Here is a 17,202-nt window from a genome sequence, read left to right on the forward strand (position 1 = left end):
CCGCTTCTCTCTCTTTTGACTCTCTCGTCTCTTTACCCATTGCTCGTGTGTGCGCTCCTCCACCTCGTTTGCCACACGCCACCACTTTGACCTCCAAACTAAAGCACCATTGCGATCACTCTGATGAATGTGAAGACTAACCACATATGGAGATGTCGGAACTACGTATGTGACCAAAACCATAAATTCCCACAAAGCGGGGTGGCCTTGGTGCCACGCACATATCTTTTGATAAGGTACCATTTCAATCTAGCAATGAATATTGAGTCATAAATGAGAGAGGACTTCGAAGTAGGTCAAAAGTAAGTGATCTATCGACAGACATTTATTGTGCATAGTAACGTAAACACAGCCTAATGAGGTATTTAACAAGCATCTTATGACGGTAGCATTTCATGATTTCAACAACTTACATCTTATTTAAATGCAGCCACATGATGGTATAGTAACATCCCGGTCGTATATATAGGAAACATGCTCCCAATCATACCCTTACAGGAAATTTTGCTGTTTTTTCCTTCTGTTTTCCTTGTTGCGTGTGTGTCGGGCGCAAAATAACACATGGAGAGATTTCAATCCATCAAAACGAGCGCATAAATGGCAAGGAAATTGTCACTGTCCTGGGTGATTTGCTATGTCGGGAAAAAGCATTTCTACATCCTCTGTTAAAAACCTAAGCACGTAGATTGTGGCTGGTGGCCACAATCTTGGATTACAATTGAAGATTGAGACTTGGAGAAAGGAACTCGAATTTCCTTTCTTTTCCTTTTTTTCTCCCCTTTCTTTTTTTTTTTCCTTTTTTTTTTTTTATAAAAAAACTCTTAAACAATCTCAATTCATATCAGCCCCACATACTTAATTCCTTAATATTGTCTACATGAGACACGTTTAATTTAAGGGCTGAAATACAATGGACTCACATGCACCTAAAACAAAAATATCTCTTTTTTTCACCTCTTGATTTTGCATACGACAACATAAGCCGATGAATTAGCGTAATATTGTGTATTGATCACAATAATGAGTTACGACTGGAGAAGGATTTACAACCAGTCTGCTATATTTAGTTGTATAATTTTTTCAACTTAGAGAGATGTAAATAGAAAAAATTTCGTAACAAAGTGATTTTCATTGAAGAGGTATTTTGTTGGCAAATCCCACATAAATAATAATTAGGCATGTTAGAAAAAAAGAAGCAATACTTCATATTTTAAAATTTTATATTTAATCAATTGGAGACGCTCGTGAACTAGGTTGATCCATGTAATTCGATATTTTCGACGAAGAAATTTTGGGTAAGTTGACATGACATGGATATCTTTTTTTTTTTTTTTTTGGGGTGAGGAAGTGGGGGCAAAAAAGGGAGGAAAAAAAAAACATGGAAAGCGAAGGTGATTGGCCAGCGTCGGAGTTGGCATTGCCTTTGTACGCATTTATCAAGCGCTGCTCTCGTTCGTCTTTCCTCCTCCTTCTCTCTCTCTCCTCCTTGTCTTCCCTCTCTCTGTTCTTGCTTGAAATAGTACCGACATGGCTCCGAGGAAATGGGGTTTCTCGGCTTGAAAGAAGCTGCTCCGTCCCCCGTCCTTTACGCCCTCTTCGCTTATATATGCGTGAGCTCTTTCTCTATTCCTGGGTTTTCTTGATATTGAGCTGTGTCAGCTTTTTTATCAGTCGTTGGTTTCTTTCGATTTCTTGACTCTGCATAGCTCCGGCCTGCTCTGTGGGGGTTCTCTGCTTCTTCCATCGCCTAATTCCCAGCTAATGTGCGGGGCCGGGGCAGAATTGGTCCCCCCTGGTTCTTTTTTTTTTCTTCTCAGCACTTACAACAGTGACTCTTTTTTTGTTGGGGGGTTTCCTCAGCTCCTATCTTTGATCTTTCTCTCTGCATGATCAGCTTCGGCTCCTGATCTGACGACGACCCATTTGAGATTTGAGTGTGGAGTCGCTACCCTCGCCTTTGCTTTCTCTCTTTGCGCCTCTTCCCCTGTGTGTTTTGTCCAGTCAAGATGATCTACTGTTGCTTCCAGTAGGCCCGTCCTTGCAAATTTTCAATCTTTTTGTGTATTGCGGCGAGTACTCTGAGGACTGGCCACTTGCTTCTTGCGCTGCTGGCTTTCCTTATGTTCTCTTTTGCAAATTTGAATGAAGAGTCGGATTGAGTCAGATCAAGGCCTTGGAGGTCTTTTGGAAGAATCATCTTTGAATTGGCATCATTGCACTGGAACATTTCTATCGATCTTTTTAACTTGCAGGCTGTAGCTTGAAGAAATTCGGCTTTGAGAATCGAAAAACCCGTATTTAGGATCACTTGGGAGGGTGTCATCATGGCTATGCAAGCATTATATCTCAAGGAACATGAGGGAATGCTCCATAATCCCACATCACAGTTGTCCTCGGCTCCGTCGGCAGCACCTTGGTGGGCCGCCTTCGGGAGTCAATCGTTTCATGGGGATTCGTTGGGCCAGTCGAATTCGTCGCCTGTTGATAACCCTAGCTGCGGTGACCACCTCACGCCGGCCAAACAGGCTGGACGGGGTACGGAACAAGGTGCAGATAAGGGAAGCCTGACCCAGTTCACCATCTTTTCAGGTGATTGCCAGTTTTTGCATCTTCGGGCTTAGCAGTGCGTTCTTAACTGTAATTTTATGTGGGGAATATCTTTGCTCTCGATGCTTCTTGTCCTGTTCTAAAGTAAGGGAATTCTACTCGTTGCTTTGTTCTCGTGCAGTTGCTGTATTTCTTTGACTCTTTCTTTGGTGCTTTGGCCTTCTCTTGTTTGCCTTTACCGAATTAAAGGGAAAAGTAAGACCTTCAATAGAGAAAACCAAAGAACACTTCATTTCGAAGGAGAGAGACCATTATGGGGATATTCTCGACCGTTTAGAATTGAGAGCTTTCCCAGATATTACAGATGAATTACTTGATGAACTGGTCGACAAGATGAAGATGAGGGATGGGTTTAATAGGACTCTGTCTGTTGTCCTGCATACATTAGCAAAGACAAAGCTCTATTAAAATTTCTACAATCTCTGGGGAAGAATGTTTTATAATGCTTTCATGTGGGTCCTATGTGGGCACACATGATCCAATTGATGTCTACACTTGTTTTCTCATCGATTGTATAATTCATAAGAAATTTAAATCTCATGGTTCTAGTGTCTCACTTCATGCAAATCGATGTATCTGCTAAGACCTTAATCTTGCATCACGGAACTTAAGGTGTGGAGGTTGACTTTTGGAGCTCGTGGCAATGAGGCTTTAGGTTTGAAATAATTGAAGCTTCGTCACGGCATAGACCTATAGTCACAATGTATATCTAGGCTTGTTGCACTGAGCCAACCTGTGTGGATAACACAATGCAAATATAAAAGTGTCCTCAATTGAAAACTGGCCAGATAGTAGTTGAACATGTACTAATAACTTAGGATGCAGCAGACATGGCCACATACCTTTTCTCGTTCTTTGTGTTTCCTCCCCAATCTCCCTTGTAGTGTTGTGTGAGGTAAGGAAGGCCTATGTGATGAATGAGTACGTAAACATTTTGTCACCAACTAGGGCCATTTCATGAAGTTGTTGCACTTTTTCTAATAAACTTTCATATGCTCCCGAGAAAATCCTCATTTTCCCCTTCTGCAGAGTCTAATCAATTGTAGCAATGTCGGTAGTCACTCTTGTAATTTTCTTCTTTTTGGTGACCATGGATTTGATGATTTTTTTACCTTATCCAGGCGACTACAAAAATTCTGCAAATACCCAGAAGTCTCAACTACCCATCTCCCCTCTGCCAGAATACTGTGCTCGGGTTGATCTAGGGTATGGTCAGCAGATGGTAAGTGTTCATCTCAACCAATTGTTGCTACAGTCTACTTCAATGTTGGTAATGTTAGCTATTTCGATTCTGTAGCTGAAATGTGTGCTAATGGCAGTGACGCGTATTGTGTGCTTGGATCATAAATGCAGATATGTGCAAAATATCCATATGGAGAGCAGTGTTATGGCGTATTCTCACCTTTTGGGTCGCAAATATCGGTTTGTAGTTCTTTGTTCCTTCTATCTACATTAGTCAATACCTTTTAGTGCAGTGAGGGGCCTGAGCGGCAGTCCTGTGACTGTTTATCAGACAGTTTACCACCAAAATTTTTATCTCTGTCTTCTGTTTGGTGTAAAGAGGCATATCAGTGTATTACGAACTTTAAATGTTTAACTGGCTTAGATTTAATAATGATCATGTTTTTAAGAATCATCTTTTATCTGAAACCGCCAACATACGCCCTTTTAAGATATCATGATAGAAACTAAGGCTGGATGGGAAAGCAGCAGCCTCATCTAAATAAGTCACTAATCCGGTCGGTTGGCAGTAAGCCATGATTTATCTTGTGGCCAATTAAATTCACTGCCAGATGCAGTAATGGCCATCGCAAATGAGTAGTTACTGCTATCTACTACCATTTTGACATCCAGTCAATTGTAGTGCCATCGGAGCCCTCACTGTTGTTGGTCATAAACAAACATCTTTAATGATACTAGCCATCAATCACCTCTCATGTCCTTAATAAGAGAATGTTATCGCATACCATAGTTTGAACTATATATACTTATCTTCATTCTCTCATGACAGTACTTCAGTAAACAGTTTTTCCAAGCTGAAGCTTCTCATGAAACAACTGCTTGAATACTTTTCTGGATTTTTTTCCTCCTTATTCCTAGTTCAAGAAGCTTGCTTGTCCATTTTCCATGTTGGAAATCTTCTTCTTTAATGAACTTGACTAATTATAGCTGTGTGTATATACGTACAAGAGTTAACTTGATTACTTTTTCACCTTTGCATACCCAATATCTTCAAGTATGACAACTATCATAAATTGCACAGTGTATTGTCTAAGTAAATGTGCAAATCGTTCTTCTTTTAAAATGCATGGTTTTTGCAGGTTAAAACTTTACTTTTAGCACCTCTGGCCTTATCCATCACTGGAATTACTTCGTTCAAATGATGTCATCATATTCATCTTCGCCAGGCATCACTGGAAATACTTCGTTCAAATGATGTCATCATATTCATCATCGCCCGGCGAAAACTTACTAGAAGCCATATTAAGTCAGATTATTTGATCCCATTCCTCTTTGCATGTTTTTTCAATACTTTCAGGGCCGGATGATGCTTCCTCTGAACTTGTCGACAGATGATGGACCCATATTTGTAAATGCCAAACAGTACCATGCGATCATTAGGCGCCGCAAATTTCGTGCAAAAGCCGTGCTCGAGAATAAAGTAACTAGACGTAAGGTATGATCTTTCACATCAATTGCTCCCTGTAATAATTGTCATTCACGTTTTCTGTAAGACAAAAGGCACCTCTGCATGATGGATGTTGAACTTGTCAACTATGGAGAATGCAAAACTAAAAAAATCAGATGTAACTGCAATGCTGTTTCATGCCCATTTCCTGCAGTTGACTTGCTTAAATTAAATCTTAAAAGTGGGGTAAAACTCTTTGGCATTTATTAGAAGACGATTTCCATCCCTCAGTCGAGTTTGATCATTTTAGCACTTCAACTTGAAAGGGTATATTCTTTTACGATCCATGGTTTTTACCAAGGCCTGGTGCTGACCAGTTTTGTTGGTGCGGCTTATGTGTTTTAAGTTGATTGTCAATCAGTTGCATTCCTCAATATAGTATCTTAAGAAGTTAATTTTTTTTCTTTTAGTTCTGTTTCAGCCATTCCTTTGACCAAAATTTTCCTTTGTCAAACTTGAAGAATATCACTCCAAAGTTTTCTAAATTAGTGTTCTGTGGTGTTTCATTTGACAGCCGTACATGCATGAATCACGTCATCTCCATGCTATGCGCCGACCAAGGGGTTGCGGGGGCCGTTTCTTGAATGTGAGAAACTCGAGCAATGAAGAGGGAGGAGCTGAAGCAAAGAAAGACAGTGGCGGAGAATTTCCCCAGCCAACTGGTTCTCAGAGTTCTGATCTCTCACAATCCGAGAGTGGCACAACACCGAGCTTGCCAAAAGAAGCTAACGGCAGTGCTGGGAATCTCTCTGGGTCAGAAGTCACTAGCATGTACTCGAGGGAAGGACTTGGTCGTTTTCCGATCAATCAACTTGGACCATCCTACTCTTTCACCAGCATGAACGATACCTCGCATAGCATTGTCATGCCCAGCAAGTGGGTCGCGGCAGTGGACAATCGCCGCAACCTCAATGTCTGAAAGCGAGGGAAGTGGGGTCGATGCCCGACCTCATTTCCCTCTGACAACCAAGTAGGTCCCACTGCCGTTCCTGTAATGGCTATTGCAGTGGGGTCTTTGGCTCAGGATTCTCCTCCGACCTTTTGGTTGCGATGCGATAGGCAAATCATTCTTGGCTCATGGGTGCATTAAGTTAGTTATTGCCTAGTCACTCTGGTGTAGTGGTTGGCTGAAGGTGGCTAATCCTTAATGCATCTTCTAAAGAACATGACTAAGAACTTAGAATAACGTGGGTTTGTTCACTATTCCATGCCCATGGAACTACTAAGAGAATGGAAGACTGGGTTTGTGTTTGTTAATGTCTTGTTAATACTTACAGTTTGTTGGTGTCGAAGTCCTTGATGCTTTCTGAGTGGATTTTGAACTATTTGAAGTGATGAACTATATGAAGTGATGTATTGTAACTTTAAAGTTTGTTTAGTGTCTCACCGTCATTAGTATTGTCCGTGACTGCGAAAACGCTTCTTTCTATCCTTAAAGCTTTACTTAGTTCAAACATTATGATGCCATGTCAATTGGACTCAGACCGAGCCGCCAGCTGCGATGGCACGTGACATGCCTGATCCTGACAATTAGTGTCCCAAGTCGACGGGTGAGAGTATGCAGGACTGTTGCTGCAATAATCTACGTCATAAGACGTTCCTAGACTTGCTTATGTTTCATCTGCATTGAGAAGAACCGGCCAAGGCGCTAGCTACTCAGGCTAAGTGGGATCACTGTTAGTGTCTAGTAATGTGTTCAGATCATTCTTCTCGCGCAAAGGGCATCGGTGATCGACGGCTGTCTTTATCAGCTTTTCGTCTGCGAGCATTGGGGGATTCCTAATGTTCTTATGAATCATGAGTGAGCATAGCGACATTCAGGTCGAGTGTGTCCGTCGTCCGGTAACATATGAAGTAACAGCAGGGTCTGGAGTTGATCTTGATAGCGTGTCATGTTTAAGTGGTCGATGGGTGAGAATTAAGGAATGCTTACCTGATAACTCGTTAAGTGACCTCAACGGATCTTGAGAATAAGCTGGACTGAAAAATGTACTTGAAAAAAGATCAAATCCGGCAAGAGTCTCACTCAGTGTCCTAATAGATGAATGAAACAGTTTAATGAGGAAAAACAATCATTAATGGTACCAACTACTTTGCTAAAGCTGCAACAATCATTAATGGTACCAACTACTTTGCTAAAGCTATCTGTTGCGTTGACACCCTATCAAATTAATTTGAAAGTTGGTAACAAGCTCTTCTCGGCCAAATTTAGGCAACACGTTAATCACGTCTGAACTTTAGTTTTGCATCATTAGTATGTGAAGTTCTTATTTGCATTTCAATATCTGAACTTTAGATTTAAGGGGCATGTTTGGGGAATGTCTTGTGAAGCAACTTTGAGTTTGTAAAATTCTTGAGGCTAAATGATACAAATGGTTCGTGAATTTTGATCTAATGTGTAATATAATGTTTGAATTTTAAATTTATTTAATATGATCTCCGAATTTTAACTCAATGCGAAATAATATTCTTGGATATTTGATACGTATTCAATTTAGTCGTTGAACTATATAAAAATGTTTAATGATTTTTTTTTCTTCCATCCTTGGCCTCGCTCCTCTTCCGGCTCTCAACCAACTTCGAGTGAGAGAGAGACTATCGGCACTTAATGAGATTGCATGATAAGCTTAAATAGGATAGACTGAAATAATTCAATTAAAAAAAAATCAACTTCATCTGATAATTAAGGGGAAGATTACTTAATTCATTTAATAAAATATAATTGATGATAATTTGAATTTTGCCAAATATATTGATACAATCTACCAATGACCCTCGTCCAGGTGCTAGAGACCTTGCCGGCCATTGCCGCCACCCCACCAACAAAGAGACGGCAGCCACAGGCGAGAGAGAGCCCTCCCTCCTGTCTTTGTTCTTTTTTTTTTTCTTTTTCTTTTTAGTTTGTTTTTTGGAAAAAAAAAATACAGCAAAAAACTAAAAGACAAAATTGCCCTTATCAAATAATGCATTGAGGCATTATTTGAAATTGATATGATCACTCCAAATTTTTATTTGAAATAAAATTCACATCAAACCCTTATTTGAAATAATGTCAACTTCTAACCCTTATTTGAAATACGGTTTACTTTAGGTTCTTATTTGAAATTTTCTCTAAAAAATTAATTTGGGTTAAGGGTTAGTGGTTAACCTATTCGTTGGAATAGTTTCTTAATTTTTGAAACTTGAAACGTACCCTATATATCCAATAACCTATAACTTATGTTATTACAAATTTCAGGGTCTACTTAATTTTTACTTGTTCTCTTAATTAAACGATTGCATATTTAGACACGAAGTTTATGAAATATTAATAAAGTAAAAGTATTAATCATGGATATGTCGGAAATAGAAATTTAGATTAGTGATTTTAGATTACGCACTCATAATTGGATGTCATAGAATATTGTGGGATCGCACAAAAATATAAAACAAAAGACTTATTTTAGGTTCCAAGTTCTAAGTTCTTGGCTCCACTTGAAACCTAGAATCTACCAATTACAATAGATTTTCCAATTTTCTTTTAACCCGAAACCTATCCTGAATATTCCATAACCTAAAAATGGATTGGTTTTCAAGTTCCTAATTCTACTTTAAAATCATGCTCATCCTAGTTTAAGGTAAATGCGGCACAACTATATCGGTTTAGGAGTTTTAATAACACAAATTAGTTTGGGTAGAAGTAGCATAAACATATCATTTTAGGATTTTGTTTCTGTGGCATTAGTCTCTTTTTAAATGTTTGGCGAGGGATTAATAATGTTAATTTAATTTCCAGTTATCATTAAACAACCTTTTGATTCTATCCTGGGCCTAGAAGTCATCAACAATTAAATGACCAAAAGCAGGAAAAGAAAAAAAAAGAAAAAGAAAAAGAAATCATCAACAATCTAGATTTGTTACTTTTAAACTTTCAGCCTTTCATTTCAATTCTACAAAACGGGCAAGAAAAAAAGAAAGGAAAATAAAATCAATGCCATCAGTCAATTTGATCAACCTAAACTTTCTTGAATTGATCAATTAGTAGGAAAATGGGAATATCATTTTTAGAGAGAGAGAGAGAGAGAGAGAGAGGGCAAACCTTATCCATCAGTGTCGCTCTCGCTACAGAGCATAAACGAAGACAGCAGGGGATAATCTTATCTCTGCCATTTACCCAGAATTCGTCGATCATCATCTTCTTCTCCTTCTTCTTCTTCCTCCGAATTCCTCCGTTTCCATGTCGACCTCGTCGCTGTCCATGGCCGCGGCTGCTCCTCCGTCGCTCGGCCACAAGGCCCCCTCCTCTGCTCTCTTCCTCGCCCCTCCCCGCGCCTCGCTTCCCTCCCACTTCCCGCCAAAGCCCCCCGCCCTCTGCCTCCTCCTCGCCCTCAAATCCTCGGCCCCTGTTTTCGGCTCTGCGAAACTCCCTCGCCAACCCCTTCTTTCGGCCGCGTTCGACGGGTTCGAAGCCGAAGACGGCGCCGCCGGGTCGGAGGAAGAGGACCCAGAAGAGGCGGAGGAGCTGCTCGAGAGCGCGGGCGAAGAAGAGGAGGAGGGGGAGGGAGAGGAGATCGGGGAGGAGAAGAGAGTCTCGGGTTCTTCGGGTGGGAGGTTGTACGTTGGGAACTTGCCTTATTCCATGAATTCTTCCCAGTTGGCTGAGGTCTTTGAGGAGGCCGGGCGGGTGATAAACGTGGAGGTTCGTCGCCTTCTTCTTTCGTGTTGCATTTCGGCTCTTTGTTGTTTGCAATTTTTTTTTTCTTATGTTTTGAAGACTTTTGGTTACTAGGTTCTTGAAAATTGACTTTTTTTTTGGTGGTCATGGTTGGGTCGTTTCAGGTTGTTTATGATCGAGTGACGGATAGGAGCAGGGGCTTCGCGTTTGTTACCATGGGGAGTGTGGAAGAAGCTCAGGAGGCTATTCGGATGTTCGATGGATCTGTAAGCATTCCCACCCAAATACATGACCATCAAAGTGGTTCTTGATGCATGAATTGAATTGTGGCCTTAACTGTGAAATAGATGTTGCCCTGTTTGTGGCCCCGTCACACGTGTCGTTTCGATCGTTTCAATAGTAACTACTATTTTTTTGATAAGCTTATCGGTCGATGAAATCGTAGGACTATATGATTCGTCAGAAAAAGGCATGATAGCTACTTTTTTCTGTATAACAGGCTTATTAGTCACTCGTTGGATTTATTCGGGACATTTCCCGTTAAGTGATTTATATGAATCATTAATTTTTCTTTCATGGAGTTTCTCCGTTATTCATATGGTTCCGTATTTTAAAAAACATAAAAATTATCTTGCATTCTGTTGAACACTAGCCAATGTGAGCTGCTTCATGAAGAATTGGAGCCTGCTCTGGTAGATAGTCTGCTGTAGCTGAATAAGATAACTTTTCCATCAATAATGGCCCAATATAGACTGTTTTTGCTTTAGATGAAATAACCTGATTGTTTTATCAATGCAACCATAATTGTTAGAAGTTGCTTGCAGCAGTGATTGGTGTGTTAATTTGGACATAGGACTTGTTGGATATTAAAACAGTCTACGCTGACTGATCCATTTTTGTATTGGTGGTGACTTTTATGAGGCTTTGTAAATTTGGGAATTGAATGCGCCGAGCATAGTGTAAATTCATGTGTTGTTTGGTGTTTTATTGCTAAATGCTCACCCTTTCCCAACTATTATTAGCATTGACAACTAACCTGTATTAATTGTTTATTGAGCATTTCCGAAGTAATCTTTGTGATAGAGATGGTGAAGGCTGCTTCAATGTATGCATCTATTGGAGAATTGCTTTTGCTCTGGGGGTAGTGTGTTGTGGGGTTCAATGCTTGCTTCTTTCTTCTTCTTTCATATATTGTTGATTATCTGCGGCACTGAAATGATGTGTGGGCTAGTTTGCTAGACGAAGAAAATTAATGTTAGTTTCTTTTTCGTCATGTTCATACAGCAAGTTGGCGGCAGAACAGTCAAGGTAAACTTCCCTGAAGTGCCAAAAGGAGGTGAAAGGGAAGTAATGGGGCCGAGGATCAGAAATAGCAACCGCGGCTTTGTGGATAGCCCCCACAAACTCTATGCAGGAAACCTTGGGTGGGGCCTCACTTCCGAAGGTCTCAGAGATGCATTCGCCAACCAGCCAGGCCTGTTGAGTGCAAAGGTTATATATGACCGCAATTCTGGAAAATCCCGAGGATTTGGATTTATCTCCTTTGAATCTGCAGAGGCTGTGGAGTCGGCTTTGGATGCCATGAACGGAGTGGTAAGACGCATTGAACTGACTGAAAATCCACATTCTTGTTAGGGATTGCTACAGTTTGTACCCTATTATGGTGCCAATTTGCGTTTGGTTTGACACTTAATTTTTTAGCAATTTAGCAGTGATAGGGCATTCGTATGAGAACATGCACTAGTGTTAGCTTGTTCATATGCCTATTGCAACCATTTACCTTAATATAACATAACTGCATAAGTTACTTTGGCAAGCGTTTGCTAAAGAACAGTGACACCATATGATTGTTCTTTTCTTGTTGGAAAAAATAAACTTTAGTGTGGTAAATGCTACTTCTCAACATTTCATGTTTAAGGACCAAGCATTAGTCCTTAAATATTTGCTGACTAGCCGTGTTTCTTTTTGTTTTGTCTTGGCTACAATGGGAATCAGGAGGTGGAAGGGCGGCCCTTACGATTAAATTTGGCAGCGGACAGAGCATCTCCTGCTTCTCTGAACAGAAATGCTGCAAACAATCTCGACAGCAGCGAATTGCTTTCCAGCATCAGCAGCTGAGCAAATTTGACAAGTTTTGGCTTCCAAATACCTGTAGAGTACTGAGGCAGCACGAGAGGAATTGGAGGAGAGGACTGTGGAGATCCTTGTCTAATGCTTAGCCCTGTAACTCTACAACTCAGCCACTTTGCCAAACTCAAGTTCTCTGTGCCGGGGCATTCAAAGATGATGGTGAATATAAAGCTCGGTGGCCCTAGAGATTACTTGATTTTTGGATGTACGTACACTATAGTTATATGCGCGGATAGTCTGCTATGATGTTGCCGGATTGTGAGCGGTCCTGCATAGTTTTGGTGTTGAGCAGTTAAATGAAAGTATTGACTAATTGTTCTCAACAGTTGAACACTTAGTTTTGAGAATGAAACTTCAACCGAATCTATTTATTTTAAGAGAGAAAGATGTGCATTTGGAGGCTTGGATGTCCACGACTTCCTTAGAGTTTTGCCACGCTGTCGCCCTCTTTTCTCACATGCCGTAGTGCCATATCCATTGTTCTCGCATGTTTTCTCCAATAATGTCTAAAGATGGAGCATCAGTCCCTATTACTGGTTTTATCTGTCTGAAGTTAGGGACGATGCCCATGATAGTTCTGCTTGGAAAATAGTTTGTTTTGGGTGATTGATCTGCCGTGGTCTTGCGATGGACTTGACACTCTGTTAAACCGGAAGTCGAGGGAATTCAGGCGACCTTCAATGAATTCACCGCCATGTCTCCAGCACAGGAGCGTTTCTTCCAAACTCAATTCTCAATTCACGGGTTGGTCCCCACCGGCGAATGCTGTCATCAGGGCATAAGCTGATGCTGCAGTTCAATCTTCGAAAGATTGTTAGTGATCACATACAACCAAGCTTACTGATAAAAGAGAATACTACTGCAAATGCTCAACTTCAAAATTGCTTTGGGTCAATATTGCGAGAAGCAACAATGTCTAAATTAATAATTTTTCATTTGATCAATGTTTAACTTGATTCTTGTAGTTTAATTTTGTTCAATGTGGTTCTTTTGTTCTTCCAATCGAATCAATTTCATCCTTTTCATTAATTTGGTCCGGTTGATATATGATGTTAGAAAGTATGAAATGAAAAAATCGACACATGGAAGAGGTGGGGCGTTGCTATTCGTCCTTCACACTAATGACCTACTTGCCTAGCTCGGATTTGGATTTACCACCAACTGTGGTGACTGCCCTGGCCAAAGGCTGCACAAGGATCGACTGCCCTCGTTGGAGACACCCCCTAGTTTTTCCGTCTTTTCTTTTCCATTTTTGAATTTCGTTGACATATGGTTATCCAGAAATTGCCACATAAGCAAAACCCGTGTTTAAATTGCATTGCTACATCGTATGCCAACATGATCAAATTAACTAGAGTGATGAACAACGTTCGATTACAAGACAACAATGATTGAATCTAAGAAAATGCTAAGGTTTAAAGACCAAACCAAACATCAGTCGATAGTCCATAGACAAATTTTGACTTTGTCCTTTGTGGAAAAGCCGTAGTGTTTTGATGTCCACTGAAGAAACCAATCAACGGCAACATTGAAACTCGTATCACATGTCATTTGATACGAGTATTACACAAAAAGATTTCTAGTTATCTAATGCCAAGTCTTCTAGCGAGGCAAATACAATAAATTTTTTAGGCATATGTGCATCTTGTGACAATTATATTGAGAAGACAAAGTTCCTCCTCATGATTTAGGAACTCACCACCTTATGTAACATAGATGAACTAATCAATAAAATTCATTGACCTAGAAAACATCAATAAAGCATAACTATGTTCGAAACCAAAAGCAACATCCACCCCAGGAACATTCAGAACAAGACTCCGAGAGAGAGACACCAAATGCCGCGGCCCTCGTGTGGCGGCGCCGCCTAGTAAATCCAAGGTTTAACGACTGAGAGAGTAATCAGCACCACGAGGAGTATCAAGAAAATAGAGGCCAGTAAGAGCTGGCGGAGGGATTTCTTGCGGTTCCTCTCCATGTCCTTCTCCGATCGGCGTTGTTCCTGGATCGCTTTACGTAAGAACGTCTCGATCTCGCCTGTGGCATTTACGGTCTTTCGGGATCAGAAGAGTGAAAAGATCATGAAGTTATTCGAGCGGGACGAAGAATTCCATGCTAGATTCATATTTAGGATGTGTAGGTGGGGGATGGTTGTTCTCTTTCCTAGTATAGGCCTCTTAACTGTAGGTTAGACATCATTACTAGTTTTCTCTTGTTTATGCCTATGCTGAAGAAACAAAGATGCAAATAGAGGCGGGCAATTACTAAACAATTCATAAATTTATTGCAATTCTGTCAACTCAATCATATTTTTTTTTTAATTTGATCAATTTAATCCTAACTATTTTGATAATTTACCAATTTAGTTAAAAATCATTGACGTGGACGATTTTAGTAATTTTTTATTTTCTATTTTTTCATTGTGGCCAGCAAAGATGTCGAAGACACTTCTTGTTGTTGGGCAAGGTCAGCTCACCACGGCTAGGCTAGCAAGGCTCGACCTCATTGTTGCTAGGTGGGGTAAACATCGCTGGAGGCTAGGTTGGTGAGGCTTGGCTTCACTGGATCTAGTTGGTGAGGTTTGACCTCGGCAACTAAGTTGTGACTTGTGTAACCACTAGCAAGGCTTAAGTGGTCGCCAAGGGCCTTTGGCGAGGGTCACCCTCATGGGCAAGGCTGCCCTCACGGCCTCTGGTGAGGCCTCGAGCTTCTCTAGGGTTGGGGCTAGACACAACCTTGTCAGATTCGGTGAATTTAGGCCTCGCTCGTGCCCAACGAGGCTTGACCCTTGCCAACCCATCCACTAACAAAGCTACAATGAAAAAAAAAAAAAGAAAAAGAAAAATATAATAAATAAAATTCATACATTATAAAAAAAATTGTTCACGTCAACATCGATGTTGCCAAATAAGATGGTTGACGTCCAAGTTAGCGATTTCTAGGTAAAATTGGACGGACGTACTGAATCAGCCAATTACCAAATGGTTTAGGATTAAATTGGTTAAATAAAAAAGTCTATGAATGATTAGCACAATTGCAATAGGTTGTTTTGGACTTTTTTGATAATTTTCTTGAGCACATAGATATAGCAAGTTTAGCAACTAGACAAAAAACAATAAACATGATTAAAATTAGAACCTATTTTACATGTACGCGACACATGTCCTCCGCCGGCCATTTTATGTACTACTTATTTTAAGACTCTCAACAAACTCTAATAAATCTCCTACGGTAATCATGTTCAGCTAACCATCATCTAGATGCTAACTAAAAAGGTAAAATTGTAAGGGAAGAAATCACGAAAAACCTAAATTTTGCTCAAAGTGACAGATTTATCTAAGCTTTTTTTTTTTTTTTTTTTGTGATGTGAAAAACCTTAACTTTGCCAACCATGACACATTTACTAAAAAAAAAAATTTGTGACACAAAAAACCCTGAACTTCTATTGTGTGACACATTTACCCTAATCTAAAGGGTATTTTGATATTTTTACTTTTTAAATATTTTTTTCTTCTTCTTCCCTCTGCCTACCATGGTGGAGGGAAGTCGGCGTCTGGCGAGGGCTGCCCTCGCCAACATCGGGCGAGGGTCCCCCCACTTGGGCTAGCTAGGGTTGCCCTCGCCGGCGTCGAGCGAGGGCAGCCCTTGTTGGCGTCAGGCGAGGGCCTCCCTCGCCAGATCCGGGAGGGCATCCCTCGCCACTAGGCCCTCACCGGCATGGATGGCCCTCACAAGGGCGAGGGAGGCCCTCGCCCGAGTCGAGGGTATCCCTTGCCGGCCCTTGCCGGCGAGGGGTCGCCCGACGCTGGCGAGGGCAGCCCTCGCCGGACGCCGGCTTCCCTCCGCCATGGCCGGCGGAGGGAAGAAGAAAAAAAAAAAAAAAAAGGAAAAAGGAAAAACATAAAAAAAAAAATAAATAAAAAGAAGATAAAAATGTCTTTGATAGGGTACATATGTCACAATTTAAAAAGTTATGGGTTTTTCACGTCACAAAAAAAAAAAATTAGGGTAAATTTGTTACTTTGGGTAAAATTTGGGATTTTTGGTGATCTTTTCCCAAATTATAAAAATGTGAGACTACGAGCACATAGATTATCGCCATGCATGAAATAATTCTTTATGTAAGAACAAAACTCACCAGTAGAAATCAGATCCACAGTCATCTCCTCCGGATTCTCTACGGTTACCGCGAAATACCTCGGCTGCACCGTCTCCTCGTACTCTGACGATAGCTTCTCCCTCAGCTTGTTGAATCCCTCCATGTTGTCCTTCAACGTCTTCCTCAGCCCGTCTACCACCGACGTCCTTGTCTGGTCCAATGACGACCCCGCCCCACACCCGGGAAGGTTTGGGTTCGCGGCGTCGGCCCGCTCGAGGGCCTCGAGCCTCTTCTTCACCGCATTCGCCTTCTTCAGGGCCTCCTCCACGTCCCATTCCATCCAGGCCCTCAGGTCCTTCACGGCCCTGGCGTTCTGCAGCGTCTTAATATGCTCGTGACAGGATTGGAGCCTCCGCTGGAGGCTCCCCAGCTCCTTGAGCTCGTCCTTGATCGACTCAGCATCCTCGAAGAACTTGTCGAGGCTGACGCCGGCACCACCGCCATCAGAGCTCAGCTCAAAGGCGTGGCTGTCGTCACCATTGCGGAGGCGAGAGTAGGAGCCAGACAAGAGGCCGCTCATGGTGCAACAGACAGATTTGGTTTCAAAAATTTATGCTGCAAATACTTACGAATTGCGATAGATGACGATGATTAAGTGAAGGATTCTCCCGTCTTTTGCTCGTGGAAGGGAAGAGAGGGGAAGTGTAATCCGGAATGAACGTGTTGAGAAGGGCGTTGCATGAGAGAAAATATATTGTGAATATTGGACGAAATGGTTTCGAGGAAGAGAGAGAAACGAGTTGATTTCTTCTCACACGGCTGCTTGAGAGAGAGATTGTCAAATGAGCTTGCCTCGTCAACTTCTCTTCGTCAGTCTAAGGGAAAAGTCACATGGAAGTATTCGCTGATCGTTCTCAACAAGTCAATACGCGTTCTGAGACAGAAAATTCAACCGAATACTTGTCTTAATGGATGGCACCTTGGATGTTGTCCCGCACCATGTAAATATATGTTTTGCTGCAC

General features: G+C 41.3%; 3 protein-coding genes across 3 annotated transcripts; 2 read left to right on the plus strand and 1 right to left on the minus strand.

The window, feature by feature from the left end:
• The first annotated feature begins 1,444 nt into the window (after positions 1 to 1,444).
• LOC104446863 (nuclear transcription factor Y subunit A-10) lies at positions 1,445 to 6,699 on the plus strand. Its single transcript, XM_010060665.3, has 6 exons — positions 1,445 to 1,610; positions 2,253 to 2,589; positions 3,729 to 3,829; positions 3,961 to 4,029; positions 5,147 to 5,284; positions 5,811 to 6,699. Exons 2-6 carry the CDS (start codon positions 2,325 to 2,327, stop codon positions 6,213 to 6,215), a joined length of 978 nt encoding a protein of 325 aa, XP_010058967.1. The 5' UTR covers positions 1,445 to 1,610; positions 2,253 to 2,324; the 3' UTR covers positions 6,216 to 6,699.
• Positions 6,700 to 9,368: 2,669 nt separating this feature from the next.
• On the plus strand, positions 9,369 to 12,487 carry LOC104446877 (33 kDa ribonucleoprotein, chloroplastic). The gene is made up of 4 exons (XM_010060678.3): positions 9,369 to 9,974; positions 10,115 to 10,216; positions 11,235 to 11,543; positions 11,946 to 12,487. The coding sequence occupies exons 1-4, from the start codon at positions 9,513 to 9,515 to the stop codon at positions 12,066 to 12,068; spliced, it is 996 nt and encodes a 331-aa protein (XP_010058980.1). The 5' UTR covers positions 9,369 to 9,512; the 3' UTR covers positions 12,069 to 12,487.
• A 1,031-nt stretch (positions 12,488 to 13,518) lies between these two features.
• Positions 13,519 to 17,007, minus strand: LOC104414998 (syntaxin-121). Its single transcript, XM_010026230.3, has 2 exons — positions 16,219 to 17,007; positions 13,519 to 14,117 (listed from the first exon to the last, which is right to left on the minus strand). The coding sequence occupies exons 1-2, from the start codon at positions 16,757 to 16,759 to the stop codon at positions 13,948 to 13,950; spliced, it is 711 nt and encodes a 236-aa protein (XP_010024532.2). The 5' UTR covers positions 16,760 to 17,007; the 3' UTR covers positions 13,519 to 13,947.
• Between the last annotated feature and the right edge of the window lie 195 nt (positions 17,008 to 17,202).

This window comes from Eucalyptus grandis, chromosome 1 (assembly GCF_016545825.1).
Source record: "Eucalyptus grandis isolate ANBG69807.140 chromosome 1, ASM1654582v1, whole genome shotgun sequence".
NCBI lineage: Eukaryota > Viridiplantae > Streptophyta > Magnoliopsida > Myrtales > Myrtaceae > Eucalyptus > Eucalyptus grandis.

Coding starts and splice junctions, on each gene's coding strand:
- LOC104446863 (XM_010060665.3), top strand. CDS start 2,325: ATGGCTATGCAAGCATTATATCTCAAGGAACATGAGGGAATGCTCCAT. Junction 4,030..5,146: donor CTTTTGGGTCGCAAATATCG/GTTTGTAGTTCT, acceptor CAATACTTTCAG/GGCCGGATGATGCTTCCTCT. Junction 5,285..5,810: donor ATAAAGTAACTAGACGTAAG/GTATGATCTTTC, acceptor TTCATTTGACAG/CCGTACATGCATGAATCACG.
- LOC104446877 (XM_010060678.3), top strand. CDS start 9,513: ATGTCGACCTCGTCGCTGTCCATGGCCGCGGCTGCTCCTCCGTCGCTC. Junction 9,975..10,114: donor GGCGGGTGATAAACGTGGAG/GTTCGTCGCCTT, acceptor GGGTCGTTTCAG/GTTGTTTATGATCGAGTGAC. Junction 11,544..11,945: donor TGGATGCCATGAACGGAGTG/GTAAGACGCATT, acceptor AATGGGAATCAG/GAGGTGGAAGGGCGGCCCTT.
- LOC104414998 (XM_010026230.3), bottom strand. CDS start 16,759: ATGAGCGGCCTCTTGTCTGGCTCCTACTCTCGCCTCCGCAATGGTGAC. Junction 14,118..16,218: donor TGTGGATCTGATTTCTACTG/GTGAGTTTTGTT, acceptor TAAATGCCACAG/GCGAGATCGAGACGTTCTTA.